General features: G+C 40.4%; 1 protein-coding gene across 1 annotated transcript in view; it reads right to left on the reverse strand.

The window, feature by feature from the left end:
• Positions 1–20,221, reverse strand: part of LOC102779413 (dual specificity calcium/calmodulin-dependent 3',5'-cyclic nucleotide phosphodiesterase 1A-like) — a 47,194-nt gene that overhangs the window by 16,214 nt on the left and 10,759 nt on the right. Inside the window, exons 2-4 of the mRNA XM_006806000.2 lie at positions 12,023–12,049; positions 5,423–5,536; positions 5,150–5,332 (exon numbers count right to left, since the gene is read on the reverse strand). Of these exons, the coding sequence (XP_006806063.2) occupies positions 5,150–5,332; positions 5,423–5,536; positions 12,023–12,049 (324 nt within the window). The remainder of the gene's footprint in view (positions 1–5,149; positions 5,333–5,422; positions 5,537–12,022; positions 12,050–20,221) is intronic.

The following is a 20,221-nucleotide window of genomic DNA, read 5'->3' on the forward strand; positions in this document are numbered from 1 at the left end:
GGCTGAAAAATGAAGTAAATTCAACGTGTCATAAACTGCAGATCTTCTAAATAACCAAAAGTGAGTCAATCCTCATAGACTCACATGTTTAGCTGTAATTGCAAGCACTCTGAAACCCTGCACTGTAACCTATGGCATAACTTGGCATACACCTCCCTAGAAATGTAACTAAATATTGTGATTGGCCTGTTTAAATTCCTAATGTGCATTTCCTGCTACTTTTTCACAGAAGTCTTTTAATTTATCAGTGACAGAATAAAAATCATTGACTAAATATTGTCATGATTTGAGTGATGTCTGGTGTTTTTCTGTTTGGGTTCTGTGTTCTCCTGTGTCCACCCATGTGCCCTGATTGCTCACCTCCTTCTCTCATCTTCAATCTAACATCTCTGGAAAGAGATGTTAGGGATTATGTAGCCAACTGTTCCATCTCTGCACGCAGTCAGAGTAACTCCCAGCAACCCTCAGGTTTACTCAAACCGCTAGCCACACCTCACAGGCCCTGGTCCCAAGTAGCTTTGGACTTCATTACCAGGCTACCCATCTCCTCCAGAAAGATCATAATCCTCTCCATAATAGGCCGGTTCTCAAAGTTCGCTCATTTTGTTGCTCTTGAGAAATTACCCACTGCTACCAAAACCACCCAACTGCTCATTGATCATGTTTCAGGCTCCATGGTATTCCGCTGAAGATCGTTTTGGACAGGGGTCCTCAGTTCACCTCCCAGGTCTGAAAGATCTTCACTGCAGTGGGAGCCAACGTCAGCCTCACTTCCAGGTTTCATCTGCGGACCGGCGGCCTGACCAAGAGGCTCAATCAAGAGTGGGAATTGGCTCCGTTTTGTTATGACACAAAACTCAGCCATCTGGTCCTCACAGTTCCCATGAGTAGAGTACAGAACAACTCACTCACCTTATCTGCTACTGTCTCTCGCCTTTCAATGTATCCTTAGGTTACCACCTGCCTGTGTTCCCGGAAGTAGAAGCAGATCTCACTGTTCTTTCCATCTAGCACCACCTGCAGATAGCGCATTTAGGCCCAGAGGCCGTACTCCGAACAGTCGATCAGCACTGCCACTATGCAGATTGCCTCCAAACACCCACTCTCAGATATGAACTAGGACAAAAGGTTTGACTAGCCACTAAAGATATTCATCTTAACCCTGGAGAACCCATGGGGTCAGATCCGACCCCATTGGTTTACTAGGGAAACCATGGGGTCAAATTTGACCCCATGGGTTCTCCAGGGTTAAGGCCATCTCTTGCAAGCTCGCTCCCTGTTTTATTGGATGATATGAGATCGAGATTGTCATCAGCCTTTCAGTGGTTAAACTCAAGCTTCAAGCATCCATGCACATCCATCCCACATTCCACATCTCCCAGGTCATGCCCGTCCACTACAGTCTATTGTGGCTCTTGTTCTCCTGCCAAGCCTCTGATTAAACTTACCCGCAGTGCAATCTCCTAGGGGTAGGCAACTCCAGGCCTCAAGTGCCGGTGTCCTGCAGGTTTTAGATGTGTCCTTGATGCAACACAGCTGATTTAAATGGCTAAATGACCTCCTCAACATGTCTTGAAGTTCTCCTGGTAATGAACTAATCATTTGATTAAGGTGCGTTAACCCAGGGTGATATCTAAAACCTGCAGGACACCGGCACTCGAGGCCTGAAGATGCCTACCCCTGCCCTAGATGCTGGCTCATGGTAAAATCCACCAAGTCCTCTTGCAAACTCTTTCCCCAGAAATGCAACTACTCACTGTTCTCAATTGCCTGACCTCCTGCTCACATCACAAACTTGTCTTGTAAAGTATGTGCACACCAATGTGCTGCGCTTTTGTGAAAAATTCATCCTACAGACTCGGAACTACAAGCACACTTGTTGCCAAATAATGATCTGAATGGTCAGATCTGTCAATGCTGGCTGTGTGGCAGGCAGGAGTAGGACCTAAACGCAGGACTCAAACACAAAGGGATAACTAAAAGAGGCAGCTTTTATGTGTTGTATCAAAATACTCAGATACTAAATTCACGAAAACAAAACCTAACGCTGGAAAATGAAAACATGAAACTGGAAGAAAAGAAAACTCGAGGAAGTGATGGACACGAGGAGCCCAGGAGAACACACAGCAACAAGCAGAGGAAGACAGGGGACTTAAATGCACAAAGAACAATGAGGGGATAGGAAACAGGAGGAAACACGGCTGGTAGTAATCAGGCACAATGAGACAGGGAGAAGGGAAACTGAACTCACTGAACACAGGACGAGAGACTGTCAAAATAAAACAGGAAAGACACTGAGACGCAGAATAAGAGACAAGGTCTTGACACTGGGACCGGTGGAGAAACAGAAGCAGAGAACAAGACAGAATGAGGACACAGAGAGGATGAGAGACATGACGGACTGGGGAGAACACAGACAAGACCAAGATGACCACAGCATGATAGGGAGGAGAATAAATGAACACAAATCTAAGAAATAGAAATAGAAATGACAAAACTAGGAAGATATGTAATATTTGAATGTAATATGTCCAAATGTTACACACTGAAAGTGTTAAATTTTGAGGAAGAAAACAAAGAAAGAAAGATTCTGGGTTCATCCAAGTCTCACAAGAAGGCAGCAAGAGGGAGAATTTAATGGTTTGATCCAGGATTTGAAGCTCGATCACCACCCCATTCACACATATTTCAGGATGTGAGTGGGGAAGTTTGAACTCTTGTTGGCAGAGTTGGAAACAACTTTTGAGGAGGCAGAGAAATCATTTCAGAGAGCCAACTGGCCAGAGTAGTGTCTAGCTGTGTGTCTGTGGTTAGTATTATTTTACTATTACCATATAATTGTACCTGTGTGACGAGCACACTTGTTACCACATACAGTGGTCTGACTGGGTCACATCTGTTATTTTGGAGCTGAGAAATAGGAAGAATCAAGCTTGGTTTGAAAAAATAAATGCTAAAATACTCTATATTCAGTGAAATGATAAGGTCAGTGTGAAGTAAGAACACCTGTAAGAACAGGTGAGTACAAAAAATATTTTCATGCACAAAATATTTGTGCAAAAGTACAAAAGTCTTTAGCGTCAAACAGCAGGATAAATTGTCATCTGACTGTTTTTCTTCTCAGATTGCTCTTTCCCTGCTTTTGGTACCTGTCTACATTTCTACAGCCTTTTTTCAATTTTTATTTTGTTTTTTTCTCAATTTCTGTTTAAGGTTCTGAGCTGTGAAAAAATGAGCTCTGACTGAAAAGGTTTTTATTTGTTTTAACTTCTGATCAAATGTCGGTTTAATACAGTAAAATGTCACCTCCTGCCAGCGAGACAGCCACAATCGTTTCTACCTTCAGGGTCAGAATATTCCAGAAAACTCTCTCCAAGTGCTGGACTACAAAAGAAAAATGTCAATAGCAAGCAAAAGGCAAAGTGTGCACAGTTCTGTGCTCCTACAATTATTAATAATTACCTGTCATGGTAAGCTGTTTTTAGTTCATTTAGCTCTATGGATAGTTTCTGCCTGCACAATATTATGGTCCCCATTAGAGTCACACAGCAGGATAAAATGGGGTATGCTTTACTGTGTGATTGACGCATTGCTGCAGGATGAGGGTGAGTGTAGAATTCCTCAGTTTCTAAGTCAGACCCAACATTTATGAAATGTAATCATATGAATGCCTCAACATTGAATCTGGTCCACATGTACCTGCAAGAGCATTCACAAGGTCCAGCTGTGGAAGTGGATTTGAGTCACAGTGAGTGCTGGAACTCATCCCCTTGTGTTCAGGACCTATAAACCAAACTAGGAAAGCCACTTCACTTTGGAGCTGGCTTTGTGTGCAAAAAGATGATCAGGTTCTAGCGAGGAAAGAGCGCAACTAGAAGATCAGTATTGTCTACAGTGTGGTTGTATGTTCAGGTCTTAACCCTCTCGAGGCAGGCATTGCCGATTTGCAACAGTTAAAAACGAACAACCTGATTACCCCACATACATATTTTATGAGGGTTTTTTTTACTCAGAAGTACCACTGCAGGACTTGGTTGTGCATTAGCAAAAAAAAGTTTAATTTGAGCCTGAGAGGGTTAAGAGTAAAGTAAGGTCATTTTAAAAAAACAAGCAAACACACAAAAACACCCAAAGTGGAGAGTACAGTTATCGGAAGTTCATTTGTGGAGTGTGGCATACTGTTCATAGTAATAATTTTTCTGGAAATCAGGGAGGAGGTAAGGGTGGACTGATGGGTCAACCAAACGTGAAAGCCTGAGTCCCTCGCACTTCACGTTGCTAATGGTGAATTTTAATGGCAGCATTGACATTCCAGGCTCTTTTCACATTGCTAGTCTCTTCCTGAGTAAGTATAAAACTTATAGTTATTTACAATTCAACATTCATTTTTGACTCTGAATTGACTCACTCCTCCCCTGTGACCCTAAATTGGATAAGTGGATGAAAACCGATGAATGAATGGGTGGATTGTGGGTTATTATACTTACATAAAACTGGAATATCAATATATCAGTTGAGAAGTTGCAGCAAATTATTATTTATTATTATAAATTATTGTCCTGCAGGACTCAGTTCATGTACATAACATGTTTGTTTGTTTGTTTGTTTGATTGATTGTTTGTTTGTTTGTTTGTTTGTTGTAACAGTCTTATTATATAAGGAGATAATGGGCAAGGTCAAAGTTACTTCATTATTTTCTAGGTCAGAGCACCTGGGAGGACATAAAGGAAGAAAGTGAGTCACTATATAAATTCGTTCCAAGCTCTGCAGCCATTTTAATCCTTGAATAGGTCTGTTAACAGCTAATGGGGTGTGAAGCAGAGGTACTTAGAGTTGTCTGCAGTTTTATACACACTGAACAATGATTTAAAATGAGATTTACAAAGCTTAACTAATGCCTGCTATGTTTAATGGCCATTAGCAGCAGTTAGAGTGAGAATCTCATTGCTGGTGCAGTTGCAAAGGCACTTTCTCTATTCATGAGCATTTATTTTGAATTCACAAAACCTGAATGCAGGCTTATGGAGAAATTATGGGACTGAAACAATTTGTGAATTTCTTTTCTTCACACTACCACTCCGTGCAGTATTTCTAGCATGCTTATTAGTGAATACAAGCTTTCTGTTTAGCTGATCAGAGCAACATTTACCTCTCTACAAATATCCCAGCCTGCACTGCATGAACAATGCTCCTGAATCTTGGCTTCTCTTCAGGGCGACGCTTGGCCACACCCATCTTCCTGCTGAAGGTGCACGCCAGCCAGTCACGCACCTCGCTTGGCACCGACTCCGCCTGCAAGTCACTGAGCTCATCTTCAGTGTCCAGCAGGCGCCTGCAGAGAGAAACAGTCACATTTTTGGCAACTGCTGATAACGCTTTATTTTCTATACAGCCATTCATTCAACAGCCTGCTCAGGCTCACCTGGTCTCATCGGTGTAAACAGCATCCAGCATGGCAGCTGCAAGCTCCAAGTGCCGCCGGAGTTCCTGCAGGTCCACCATACCCCGGTCCATCTGCTCCAAGACCACCTTCAGCCTGACAGCACAAACAAATATACAGTGCATTACACTAATTGAGCAAACACAGTAGAAGAACAAGTAAATGATGCAAAAGCTACAGACTGTATAGTATTTGTTTTCTTTTTTTCCACTCTTTTTTTAACAATTTGACACTGTTTTCAGTTATTCAGAAGTTGGACGCCCAGTGTTAAAGGGCTAGGTAACATTTAAAATCCTGTCAGGACCACTTTATTTGAAAGGAGATTGTTGTCTATATCTGCAGTAACTCATATTTGTCTGTACAGTTCTGTTCTGTATTTCCATGTGCATACACTGAAAGCTAAAAGGTAAAAAGAATGCAACAAAGGCCCCTAACACAGCAGAGCAGGCATCGGTTAGAAAACATATGGCATTAATTAACGGCATGTAACGCTTTGGCTGGAGGGAATCTGGGTTGCGTAGCAGCTTGCAGAGGCAGCAGTATTTGTATGGAAGGTGAAGCATCTTAAATATGAGCGAGTAGAATAAATTGAAGAATGTCAGCCAGGGCATCAGCTGATCTGATGGAACTGCAGGCTGAGCTTTACTGTCCAGCCTGACAGAACTAATGTTAGGCTCTATTTTCTGTTAGATGCAGTTTAGTCACAAACACAACAAGCACTTTTAATTCGGTTGCATGGCATTGATTTTATACTTTAATATAGTCAGGTATCTTCTTTTTCTTCATGGTTGCTGTGGATATCATTCCTCATATTTACAGCTTGTATTAATGTAGTTTGTGCTGCAGAACTGTCAAAGTACTCTTGCCTCTTTTCAAGTATTTTTGCTTTTTTGTTTCCCTCAGTGTCAACTTGAGTTATTTTTATCACCGTGGAGCTAAATTTGTCAGCTAGGAGGTAGCTTTCGGTATGTCTGTTCTCAGCTGAAATCAGAAATTATGTGTCATCATGACTCTTTTTTTTTTTTAAATACCCAATCATTCAGGCCTAGTTCCAAAGTGTCTCAGTGAAAGGTGTGGTACTTCTCTTTGTTCAGGGTGCAGATGTCCACCTGCAATTACCATGTTTCTCTATATGTTTGATTCTGGAATTGTTTCCCCTTCTCCTCCCTGAGTCTGGTTCTACTAGAGATTTCTTATTATCAGGATGTCCTGAAAACTCCCTGAAAAGAACTTAAGTTAATCCAAAATGCTGCAGCAAGAGTACTGACAGGGACTAGAAAGAGAGAGCAGATTTCTTCTATATTGGCTTCTCTTCATAGACTCCCTATTAAATCCAGAAGCAAATTGAAAATCTTGTTCAAGGTCTTAAATAATCAGGCCACATCTTATCTTAATGACCTTATAGTACCATATCAACCCATTACAGCACTTCGCTCTCGCACTGCAGGCTTACATGTTGTTCCTAGAGTATTTAAAAGTAGTATACAAGGCAGAGCCTCTAGCTTTCAGGCCCCTCTTTTGTGGAAACAGCTTGGAGTTTGGATTCAGGAGACAGACACTATCTCTACTTTCAAGATTTGGTTTAAAAAAATGTTGATATGTCCTTTTTGATAAAGTTTATAGTTATTGTTGGACCAGGTGACCCTAAATCCTGCCTTAGTTATGCTGCAATAAGTTTAGGCTGCTGAGGGATTCCTGTGAAGCGCTGAGCGTTTCTTCTTCAGAATCAGAATACTTTATTAATCCCGAAGGAAATCATAGGTTACAGCAGGCAGCACACTAATGGCGCATGCACACTTACAAAGTGCTTTTTCACCTTTTTCACTCACCGTGTGTTTTATATATGAAGGGCCAGGAGTGACACTAGTCTGTATTTGTTTATTAGTTAGTATTAATCTCTGGTTTCTTCCACAGCATATCTTTAATCCCGTCTACCATCCCATCACCCCCAATTGGTTGCAGCAGATGGCCGCCCCTCCTTGAGCCTGTGTTAGGTTTCTTTCTGTTAAAAGGGAATTTTTCCTTCCTGCTGTTACCAAGGGCATGAACATAGCGGGCTGTGTGATTGTTAGGGTTCTTTCTAAAACTATAGGATCTTTACGTTACAATATAAAGCCCCTGGAGGTGATTGTAGTTGTAAATTTGTGTCATTTAAACAAAACGTAATCAAAATGAATTGAACTGTATGCCATAAATCAGAGTGAATTTTGTTTGTGGTGTCAGATATGTAGTTCTTACATTATAACAGTATTGTGAATGATACAGAATGACTTTCGCTAATAAACTGTCTGTTAACGTGAAGTGCATCACTCAAAACCCGTGTAACGCTCCGTCTGCTTTACTATACTAAATACTGTACTTCACTGGATTTAAATGTACATATAATGTATATGTGTATGATATCCTGCACCTCACGACATCAGGGATGTGCTTTTAGTCTGCCTGCAGTCTTCACACACCTGCTAACTGGTGGATTTTCATTCTTAGCACCCACACAGCTGCTGTCCTGTTCACACCACAGAACCAGAACATGAAAATCTGCTTCCTCCAGATGGACACATGACACGCTGCCTCCTGTCAGTCAGCTGACACCCACAGAAAACGACTGGAGTCTCCTCCAGGAAATAAACACGCTGCCTTGTAGAGTGCATCTTCCTTGCGTCTTTGCCAGCCAACAGCGCCCTTATGCCAGTTTGAAAAGTTCTCAGATGGGATGACCTATGACTTACTTTTAAATGATGAAATCAGATTAAGTTACATATCACAAACTAATGGCTTCATTGAAACAGAGTTTGTGCAAACTGTTTGAAAGTCATTAGAGGTTAATTATAAGCATTTATAAGCACTTATAAGCTCTCCAGGCTTCATGAAAGACAATTAGTGCTCTTGTTTGGATGTTGTCTGCCTTTTCTTCTATTTTCTGTCAAGAGAAGTGGTTCAGTAATGTTGACGTCCTGTTTCTGGGGAGGCCAATCCATGACTGATACTGTTCTAATGTGTGGTTTTCTATCCAGTTATGCTTTTACTCCACTGGCAGTAGTTGATACTAATCATCAAGTTTTCCAGATGGTATTGCCTGGTGCCATAATTCCAAGTTTTGACAGTTGCCCCTTCCACTGAGACAATTTCTGATGAGCCTTTGGCAATCAGTAGATCAACTGAAAGGCCAGGCCAGATGCATCTGTCGGGTCCTGTATTAGATCTTTGCCCAAGGACATGACTCTCAGATACAGTTCATTTGCTGTAGATTTGCTGTAGTTTTTTAGGCCTGCTACTTCAAATCAAATCAATTTATTTATATAGCACTTTTCACAGGATAAAAACCACAAAGTGCTTCACAGTAATATAAAACAGAAATACATAAAATACATTAATAATCAAACATACAGCACAAATCTAATTAAAAGCCAATCTAAATAAATGAGTCTTAAGCTGCTTTTTAAAAGAATAAATACAATCAAGGCAACGTAATGATGTAGGGAGAACATTCCACAACCTGGGGGCCACCGCTCTAAAAGATCTATCTCCTCTGGTCTTAAAATGAGTTTGTGGGAACGACAGCCTTTGATTAGATGATCTCAGACTGCGAGAGGGAGCGTGGGGTTCTAAAAGATCAGAAATGTAGGCAGGGGCATCACAATTCAAAGCTTTAGAAGTCAGTACCAAGATTTTAAAATGAATTCTAAAATGAACTGGAAGCCAGTGTAATGAACGTAGCACTGGTGTAATGTGCTCTCTTTTTCGTGTCTTAGTTAAAAGCCTTGCAGCAGCATTCTGGACTAACTGGAGACGGTCAAGATTCCTTTTGCTCAAACAAAGAAAAAGGCTGTTACAATAATCTAAGCGAGATGAAATAAAAGCATGAATAACCATTTCTAGATTTAGACAGCAAAGTTTGCAGTTTGGAGATGTTTCTTAGCTGAAAAAGGCAATTCCTAATCAAGTGGCAATAGTGTTGTTCTAGGGACATGGCAGAATCAAAGATCACACCAAGGTACCTGAGGCTCAGGTGAACGGATGAGCCAAGAGAACCAGGATGCTGTTTGACACTTATTCTTTTGTCCTCCACTTGTACAAGTTTACAGCAAATAGCTTTCTGGGAATCATCATGTTGGTAAACAAATACTATTTTATACCTGTCGAATTATTATTATTCACATTTTTCATACATTCAATTAACCTCTTAAGCCCCAAGCCTACCTGATCTCCTGCTTTTTGCCCCCGTATCAGGGGGCGTTGGGGCTTAAGAGGTTAAAGAAATGAGAGGAAATTACATGTTTTTTTCCCCATCTACAAACAATATGATCACTTGATTTAAATTGGTTCTTTCCTGAGACACTGGTTCATTCCTTGAGGTAGGTTTCTTATTTAAGCTTGAATGACTTGACTTTTAAATTTTTTGCAGGGTGGTATTTGTATTTTTACTGAGGTAAACGACCTAAAAGAAATTCTAAAAAGTTTGTCCAGATAACCTAAAAGAGGTATTACGGCCAGCAAGAATGTTTAATCTGGAAGGATGGACGGAAATGTTGGTCATCTTTAACTGCACTATAAAGTGATATTTTTTATGTAGCGGACTGTCGACAGGGTGATTTAAAGACTCTGCTGTGTCCAAGCCTTTTAACATTGCCATGGTGACCTACCACCACCCTGTAAACTGGATGAAATTTGTTTTAGTTGCCATGGTAACAGCTGAAGTCAGAGTAGGAGATGGTGAGAAAGATAACTTCAAGACTAGAGAGATTGTGATTCAGGTGCGTCATTTTCAGGTGTTAACAAAACACCATCTGTTTTCTTTTTTAATAACTTGAAATATTCCATATTATTAGTAGTTATTAGTAGTAGTAGCTGCTGAGTTTTACAAATGTCACTGTAGGTTAGAGGTTTCTAATGCAGTGCGTTTAGAACTGTTTCAGTAAAAGACACAACCCCAACCACAAAGGTGAAGTCCCTGTATTCAGTAAGAATACAGGGAATACGGAGGCCTTTCTGTGTGGAGTTTGCATGTTCTCCCCATGTTTTCCATGGGTTCTCTCCAGGTACTTCCTCCCACAGATCAAAGACAGGTAATTAGTGGTTAGGTTAGGTTAGGTTAACTGGTGATTTCTAAATTGCGAATGGTTGTCTCTGTGCTAGGTGGTTGTCCCTCTGTGTTAGACCTGTGTCACAGTGGCAATCTTTTTAGGATGTACCCCCCCTCTCGGCCTATGGTAGTTGGAATAGGCTCCAGCTTCCCAGCGACCCTGATAAGGATAAGCGGAATAAAATGGATGGATGGAGCAAAGCAGCCGTAGGGTTGTTTTCCAAGTGACATCTATTTAACTGGACAAATGGAAGACACCCCCTGCTGGTAATTAGAAAGAATGACTTCAAGAGTTCTGGATCCAGGATGTTTATGTTTACAGTCTACAGTCACAAAGCTAAAAGCAATATCCCCTGAGAACACACACATTTACAGTCAGATTTGTTTTAAAATTACACAAAATACGTAAAGAAATAGGGAGGGTCTTTTTAAAGAGCTGAAACATGTTTTAGTGTTGCACGTCAAACAAGGCCTCCCTCTAGGAGTGTATCTGTTTTAGACAAAGACAAAGTTATTTTTTCTTTTAAATTTCAGGGTAAAGCAAGTAGCACCTTTTATGTGTCGATGATGGGTTCCACAATTCTAAAATAACATGCTAATTCATTTTTATGATGCATAATGAGCTCAGTGTGCTTTTATGGTGAAAAAAATCTTTGTGCACTTAATTATCAAAGACTTACTCAAAACAACTGCAGAAAGGATTTAATCATGAATCGGAAAAAATATAGACTGCCAGTCAAAAGTTTGGAAACATCTTCTCATTTAATATTTTTTCTTTGTTTTTTACTACTTTCAACATACATAGATACATACTGAAGAAGAAGAAGGAGAGTGAGGGAGTGCTGCGCCAGATAGCTTGGCTTTCACAGTCATCTGACCTAAACCCAGTCGAGATAGTTTGGGATGAGATGGACCGCAGAGAGAAGGACCAACAAGTGCTCAGCATCTCTGAGAACTCCTTCAAGACTGTTGAAAACCATTTGAGGTGACGACCTCATGAAGCTCATGGAGAGTGTGCAAAGCATCAATCAAAGCAAAGGGTGGCTATTTTGAAGAATCTAAAATATAAAACTTGTTTTGAGTTAATTCACACTTTTTTGTTTACTACATAATTCCAAATGTGCTCATTCATAGTTCTGATGCCTTCAATGAGAATCTACAATCTAAATAGTCATGAAAATAAAGAAAAACCTATAAAATAGAAGATGTGTCCAAGCTTTTGACTGGTAGTGTAAGTTTCATAGACCAAAAGACCAAGGGAATGTTATTAAATATCTACCCTTTTCACTTCTACACTTTTATAAAGAAGAAAAAAGCAAAAACATCTGCAGTTTAGAGAAGCTGATTTTTTTCTCTATTTTGTATTTTTAATTTTTCATTCATGCTTGTCAGTTGTCACAATGATTTTCCGCTAAACAAATATACAAGAATACAACTAATTGTTTCAACTCTCCATAAAAACAATTGTACGTGTATGTGTGTGCCAGTGCGTGCCTTACCTTTGCGATGTACTTTTATATTTCTGCCTGTAAACAAACAAGAACAAACAAGAGTTAATCAAATCGGCCACTCACATGGTGAGTTTCAGGCTAGGTTAGAAGGCACACCTTGAAACAAACATGACAGACTAACAAAGATATTTCTTCTCTGACTAAAGTCTTATCTTCATCAACAAAAACACATCTTCACATTGGAACTAATAAATAAATCATAGAGTATTCAGAAGCTTGAATAAATGTCTATATCGGTATATAGAGATATATTTCATTTGTACTGAACTACTCTAATTAACAACATGATGTATTTTTAAGACTTTTTACAAGACCAGATTGCTCCTATAGTGGCCATCAGAAGGTACTTAAGGTACTTTGGCACATTGGATTCACGTTTTAGACCTTGATGGCACGTCCATCATTTATATACAGTTTATGAGTGACACAAGCTACCTGCACTAATGTCAGTGGGTTAGGTGGAAATGCTGCTTGGATTTACTGAAGTGAGTCAGGGGGCTGCATTGCAGAGAGCAAACTCAAACACTGCATGCAAAAAGCAAACTGTCATTTCCATTAACCTCGAGACAGATGAGAATGACATGCAACCACAGGAGCGTTACACAACAAAAATGGCAACTGCTGTTGCCTCGAAAGGCTTAGAAGACACGTAAAGCTAAACTATACATACATGATACATGGCCAACAAACTCAAAAACTGTTTGTCCTCTGTGTTATTAAGTCTTTTAAAATGTCCCTCATTCCAATAAAATCTGAAAAGTCTGAAAGAGACCGGTTAATAAATCATGTTTTCTACCCATTTTGTGTGCAAGGGTGGCTCAGACAAGCACTCCAAAGCACTGGAGCAGAGGTTTTCGTTCTGGGAATTGAGCCGTCCCAGCAGGGTGTCAAAGAGTTGAACATGGGGAGCGGAGGTGAAAGGAACCCATGAATGCTGGTTATTTAGTGGAGATTGGTGACTGATTTGGTTGCTTTTCAACACTGTCAGAGGTTCCAGCAACAGCAGTGGCTCATGGAGGTAATTTAGGTACTTTAAACCCGTTAGTAGCAGATTGCAGCAATTTGCATCAAACATGGAGCTGCCTATGAGTCATAACACAGCCAAATATGAACACACAGATATGATACACCTCCTTTTAGATTCAGTGTACAGAGGATAGTAGCATACTCTGCAGGCATCATAAATGAATATGTTCTTGATAAGCAGCCTGAGAATCCTCACATTTCTATGATTCCTTTTATAATAGGCACATGCCAAAGAAGAACTGCAGATAGACTGCTAACAATAAAAACAATAGCAGTTTAAGTGAATGACTGACTCTGTGTTGCAACACAATTCATGTTTATATCATCAAAAATTATCCGGTCGTTAAGTCTGACGTCACTAGCCGTGTCTGGGCCTAAACTGCAGGTCCATATATCAAACGATCACTATGGCATTACTGAGAGTTGAAAAACTGTCTAAAGTCTTTCATCTTTAATAAAATGATCAGTGTTCTGCTCTACCAGGTGTAACAATTGAGTTTACCATCCAGGCATTCATGAAAACGGAATTTATGACATTTAACGGAATTAGAAGTTAGCAGGAAGTTAGCTTGCTAGCTTCTATCTAAATACAATATAGTCCTGACTGCGGGGTTTTGGAAACAAATTAAAACGTACAGCTCTGTTATCACTTCCAACATAAATGAAGACAGAAAACTAAACAGCAGTGACATTTGTAGGGTTACTGAAGTTTGGCTAGCTGTAGTTAATGATGTGCTACGTGACCGCTAGCGACACAGCTATGTTACCATAATATAAACAAGCGAACTTTTTTTCCACTCGATAAAAGTTAACGTGAGTGTTCTCGGTGGTCAGGAACAAATGTAATCGCATGGCAGGATGCTGTAAAAGGACCAAACTTCAGCCAGGAGAACAACTGAGATAATCCATCCACAATACGAGGTTAGTCATTCATATACTGCTGCATGGGCTGGGCTGTAGTTACATCCTAAGGTTTTAAAAACTGAGCTTAAATAAATGATTAGCGGTAATAAAAGCCGAGGGAAGTCAACAGTGATCACTGACTGTTTTAGGAGCTTTTTGAGATTAAATAGAAGAAAATACAAAACATTAAACATGTTAACAACACAAAAGCCATATTAAACCAGACTACTTTTGGCCCGGAAGTAGGATTTGTCACGTCATCACTTAACGACCGGATTAGAACCCTACACAAAGAATAATCATGACTTAAAAGGGATTCAGGGGTTTACTGTCAGCTTTTTCTGTCCTACATCAACCAGGGATTGCACATACCCTATCAAGTTTTTTTTTCTTTGAATATATTTCTAGTGTCACACTCCATTTCAGACTCCATTTTTCTCATTCATTTCTCTGAGCGTGATGGCTGACAATGATGTCACTGCCTCCAGCTCAACATTTGAATTCACTGAGGTTGATGATTCCTGTCTTACACCAAAGGGGGTGGGGATATTTTCCCAACAAAGTTGCATCAATAAAATGTTTGGAAGCTTCTAAATGTGCTAGTGCAGACAACCTTTCCCTTTCCCTCTAAAACACAGATGCCTCATACTAAGGTCCAATCTGGGGAAGCAGCACCTGTTAAATGATTTATTGTTAATGTTGTGAAACTGTTGCACATGATTACATTTTACCGCTGTTATGTGGTGAAGGATGCAAAGCAAAGCCAGTCCATGCAGACTGTTCTCTGATAAAGACAGAGGCCAAATTAATGAACAGGGTGCCTAAATATAACTTTGTACTAACAAATGATTTGCTGGATGAAATATTAGTCTGCAGATTTTTGTAGCGATGAAAGGTTAAAAAAATCTGACATTCCAATCGTGATATTGGGCGTGCAGGTTAAAGCTGTGTCACATGTAAAGAAACATATGATATGTTGTATGTGTGTTTGGGATTGATTTTCAAGTAAATGACCAAATTCCTAGGGATGCAAATGCTGACATCTGACAGATACACACATTTCTGGCAATAATGAAAAAGCTCTCTTACAACTAATGTGCCATGTATGGAAGATCACCTTTGTTACATTTTCACCATACAAGGTCAATGATGTATAGGGGACAAATTTAAATTTTTTTTGCTGCCTAAATTAAACCAAGTACTTGTTGCTGACTAAAGCACACGGAGCAGGGAGAGAAAACAGAACACAAGCAGTATTTGACATGATGGGATGGAAACACATATTAAATAAATATTGACTTTTTAAAAAGAAGTTTAAGGTTCCTTTTCTTTCTTTTTCGCCTCTCTTAGCTATTTTGCTGTTTTTGTTGTCATTTTTCTGCTTATTTTGTGTCTTTTTGCAGTCATTTTTGTCTCATTTTTTATTATATATCTCTTTGTGGTCGGTTCCCTTCTCTTTAAAGTTTGTCTTTGATGTCTCGTGAGTCTGCAGATATTTTTTGCCACCATTTTAACCCTCTCAGGCTCAAATTAAACTTTTTGTTGCTAATGCACAACCAAGTCCTGCAGTGGTACTTCTGAGTAAAACAAACTCATAAAATATGTATGTGGAGTAATCAGGTTGGTAGTTTTTAACTGTTGCAAATCGGCAACGCCTGCCTTGAGAGGGTTAAGTCATATTACATATTTGTGTCTCCTTCAAAGAATTAGTTTGTGTCTTTATGATGTTGTTTTTTTGCCACTTTTTAGTCTTTTCTATTGCTTTTTAGTCATTTTATGTCACCTAGAAGTTATTTTGTGTTACTTTGCAGTACATTTTTGTCCCTGTGTAGACATTTTATGTCTTTTTGAAGTGTTTTTGTGTCACTTTTTAGCCTTTTGCCACTATACATTGGACGTTGGATAGACATGCAGATCTGATCTATATTGGGTCCATTGGTCCATAGCCAAACTAAGCCGTCACTAGCCGTCCAAACTAAGTCCACAATGTGGGCGTCCAGCCATGACCCACTTTGGCCATCAATGTTTGAACTTTGGACTGAGGACATCTATAACAGGTACAGGAAATTTATATGATTAATAAATCTAAGGGTGTCCATACATCCTTCATCTACTGATCAGAAGGTTTGTGGTTCGAACCCTGGCTCCCCCAGTCTGCATCCCAAATATCCTTGGGCTTTTTACACAACATCACTCTTTCCAAATCAGGCCAAAGAGGTGGTACTCGTGAAGTAGTAAGATTTTAATGTTAATTTACATGTTTTCTCACCTTTGATAAATATGCCCAAATCCAATTTGGAAAGTGTTACCACTTCATTACATGTTATGAGGTCAGAAAAAAAGGGGACAAAATAGACCTGATTTTGCTACTATTAAAACCATGCAAAACAAAGTTAATGTCACCAAAATGCAAGCATTAAATCATGCGTCACCGAACCTAAACACCTATTGGAATGTAAATTTGAACAGCAGATTACCCCACAAGTAGATGACGACGATCTAAACGCTCCATTTGGTCTGAAATTAGCCAGTCACAGCTCTGGAATCTGACCCCAGCAGCTAATCACAGCTCTGACACGTCTCAGCTTTGAAATGCGACTGTAAGTAAAGTAAGTAAGTAAGTAAACTTTATTTATATAGCACCTTTCACAGGCATATGTCACAAAGTGCTTTACAAGGTAAAAACATAATACAGTCATAAAATACACCATAAAAACCCTGGTCTAATTAAAAGCTTTTTGAAATAAAAATGTCTTTAGCTGCTTTTTGAAGGTCTCCACTGAGTCCAAACCCCGTAGAAATAGGGGAAGTGCATTCCACAATCTGGGTGCAACAGCTTGGAAAGATCGGTCCCCTCGGGTTTTAAAACGAGTGTGGGGGACCACTAAAAGATTTTGGTTTGCTGACCTCAGGTTACGAGTGGAGGTATGTGTATGAATCAGATCAGCAATGTAGGGGGGTGCCTGTCTCTGTAATGCTCTAAAAGTTAAAACTAGAATTTTAAAATGGAACCTGAATCTGATTGGTAGCCAGTGCAGCGACTTTAACACAGAGGTCATATGAGCACCCTTGTTCGAGCGGGTCAGTAGCCTCGCTGCAGAGTTTTGAACAACCTGTAGGCAGGATAGCCCTTTCATGTTTAGACAAGTAAACAGGCTGTTACAGTAGTCAAGTCTTGTAGAGATAAAAGCATGTATTATCATCTCGAGTTCACTTGTTGACACGATGGATCTAAGTTTAGAAATGTTCCTCAGGTGAAAAAAGCAGGTTCTTACTGTCTGATTTAGATGTCCCTCCAAAGAAAAAGCTTCATCAAAAATGACACCCAAGTTTCTAAGGTTATGTTTCTGGGAGGAACCTAAGTCACCCAGTTGCCGTTTAATATCAGGTATTGCACTGCCTGGTGCAATAATCAAAGTTTCTGTTTTGTCTGGGTTTAGCTGTAAGCAGTTATTGTTCAACCATTGTTTAATGTTGGTTAAACAGTCAATCAGATTGGAGAGCTTATGAGCTTCAGCAGGCTTAAACGAATAATATAGCTGAATATCGTCAGCAAAAAGATGGTAAGATACTTCAGGAAACTGCTGTATTATCTGACTTAAAGGAAGAATGTATATTAAAAACAGAATAGGTCCCAGCACAGAGCCCTGAGGAACTCCACACAACAACTCTGTAGATTCCGACATGATCTGGTTTGCAGACACACTAAAACTCCTTTCAGATATATAAGATGAAAACCAGTCTAAAACAGAGCCAGACATCCCAACCAGGTCTCTCAGTCTGTTTATCAGGATGGTATGGTTGACTGTATCAAAGGCTGAGGTAAGGTCTAACAAGACTAGGACTGTGTATTCTCCGGAGTCTGCTGACATCATAATATCATTAGTTACTTTCAGTAGTGCTGTCTCAGTGGAATGCAATTTACGGAACCCAGATTGAAAACGGTCATGGATGTTATATTTCTCCAAGTATGCCGTAAGATGGACAGCTACTGCCTTCTCAAGGAGTTTTGACATAAATGGCAGTTTGGAGATAGGTCTTAAATTTTGAAGTAGTGTTGGGTCCAGGTTGGGTTTTTTGAGCCTTGGTTCCACAATGGCATGTTTAAAAACGCTGGGGAACACCCCAGTCTGAAGAGAAACATTAAAAAGGTTCACAACCCAAGGACCAATGGTGTCAAAGGCATTAATAAAAAGCTTAGTGGGGATAATGTCTGAGGGGCTTGAGGATGGCTTCATTTTGTCAACCAGGGCTGCTATTTCCTCATATGTTACAGTTGTAAAAGTTGACCAGGAGTACAATGGGAGTGCCTGACTCGGAGAACAAGAAAGCTTTGGGGAAATTTTAGCATTGACGTCGTTAATCTTATCAACAAAAAATCGGAGGAGTTTATTACTATCTACTTTAGAGTGTACATCTAAAGGTACCACATCTGGGGAGACAATAGCACTAACTTTGTCAAAAAGAAACTTGGGATTTCTCTTGTTTTTTGTTATGAGCCTAGAAAAATATTCAGATCTAACAGTTTTCACTGTGTCATTTAAGGAGAGCATGAGATCTCGAAGATGGAGCCTGTGTACGTCAAGTTTGGTTTTCTTCCATAGTCGTTCTATTTTGCGGCATATTCTCCTTAAGTTTAAGATAGTCTCATTTATCCAAGGGCATGTCTTCTTTTGTAAAGCCGAGCTTGTTTTAATAGGTGCCACTTGATCCAAAATGGATGTGCATTCCCTATTAAAAGACTGAATAAGAACATTTACATCGTTTCCGGTAAAAAGTGGAGACCTGTCAAACATAATGGAGAACCTCTCAGCAGTAGTCTCAGTTATTATGCGTCTATGAGTTTTTAACTTCACAGGCGTCTGTTTAGAGCTAAAATTAAGTTCAACAAAGATACAATTATGGTCACTCAAATGTACATCCTCAGCAAACACATTGCCAATGTTGAGGCCCAAGGAAAAAACAAGGTCCAAGGTATGACCTTTTAAATGGGTTGGACCAGAGACATGTTGGACAAAGTTAAAAGACTCAGATATAGATAGAAGTTCAGCTGCAGAGTTAGATGAGGCATCATCAATATGAATGTTAAAATCCCCAAGAATTAAAACTTTCTCCAGCTTGATAATAGAAGATAAGAAGTCCATAAAATCCTTTAAGAACTCAGTAGCAGGGCCAGGAGGGCGATAGACTAAAACACAATAAAATATGTTCGTAGAGCCCACCTTAATTGTTTGCGACTCAAAGGAAGAATAGTTTTCAGTTTGCATACCTCTGCAGATGAAACTGTCCTTAAAGACAACGGCAAGACCTCCACCACGGCGACCTAAACGGGGGGCGCCCAAGTAAGAGCAGTCTGCAGGACGCAGTTCGTTTAGGTGAACAAATTCGCCATCCCTCTGCCATGTTTCGGTGAGAAACAGAAAGTCCAGGCTTTTCCTTGTGAAGAGCTCATTCAGAGAGAAGGATTTGTTTGCGATGGAGCGGGCGTTCAAGAGCGCAATCCGATTAAAAGCTGGCAGCGCAGGTTTCCCATCAGCTTGTCGGAGTGGAACTGACAGCAAACACCGTGTCCGCACGCGAGGTCTCCAGCAGCGCCACGGAACCGGCGGGGCCAACCACCGGTTGTGCGATGCGGGCTGTGAGGGCGCAGTGGTGGGGGGATAGTCGGCAAAATCCAGAGCATCAGATGGGTAGGATCCACGCTGTAGTGGCTGCAAGTACGTGTTTCCAATCAAATCCGGAAGGGTAACTGGTAGCAGAAACCGGGGACGCCTCCAGACGAGTCGGGAGATCTCCGATCTGTAGGCTCGTTTGATGTGTACCTGGATGCCGGCCCTACAGCCTCTTTTCCTCGATTTCTTCTTGGAATTGCTTAGGGCACGTTTCGCCGGTAGCAAGAAGTAATCCGGTGAGGTGGAAGATTGCACAAATGGTGGGGGGAAAGTTTTTCTATAACTGTCCCAGTCATCATAAAGACGTTCCATAGACTCTTTGATGTGGAGCAAGGAAGAACGGTCGTAAATCACAGCAGCATAGCTCCATATATTAAACGTCAGGGCTGATATAAAAACATAACATACAATACAGCGTAGGCAGGTAGACGTCGAGCCGAAGAAAGGCGCCATCTTCCTGTCACAGTCAGCTGTCAGGGTGTCAGCTGACTGTCATGGGACGTGACGAGTCTCTGTAGAGACCTGTTATTTCATGGTCGAATGGTAATTGTACGCCGGCCTGCGTGGGCGGATCAGAGCTGAATTA

Source organism: Neolamprologus brichardi, chromosome 16, assembly GCF_056152115.1.
Source record: "Neolamprologus brichardi isolate AB-2024 chromosome 16, ASM5615211v1, whole genome shotgun sequence".
Classification (NCBI taxonomy): domain Eukaryota; kingdom Metazoa; phylum Chordata; class Actinopteri; order Cichliformes; family Cichlidae; genus Neolamprologus; species Neolamprologus brichardi.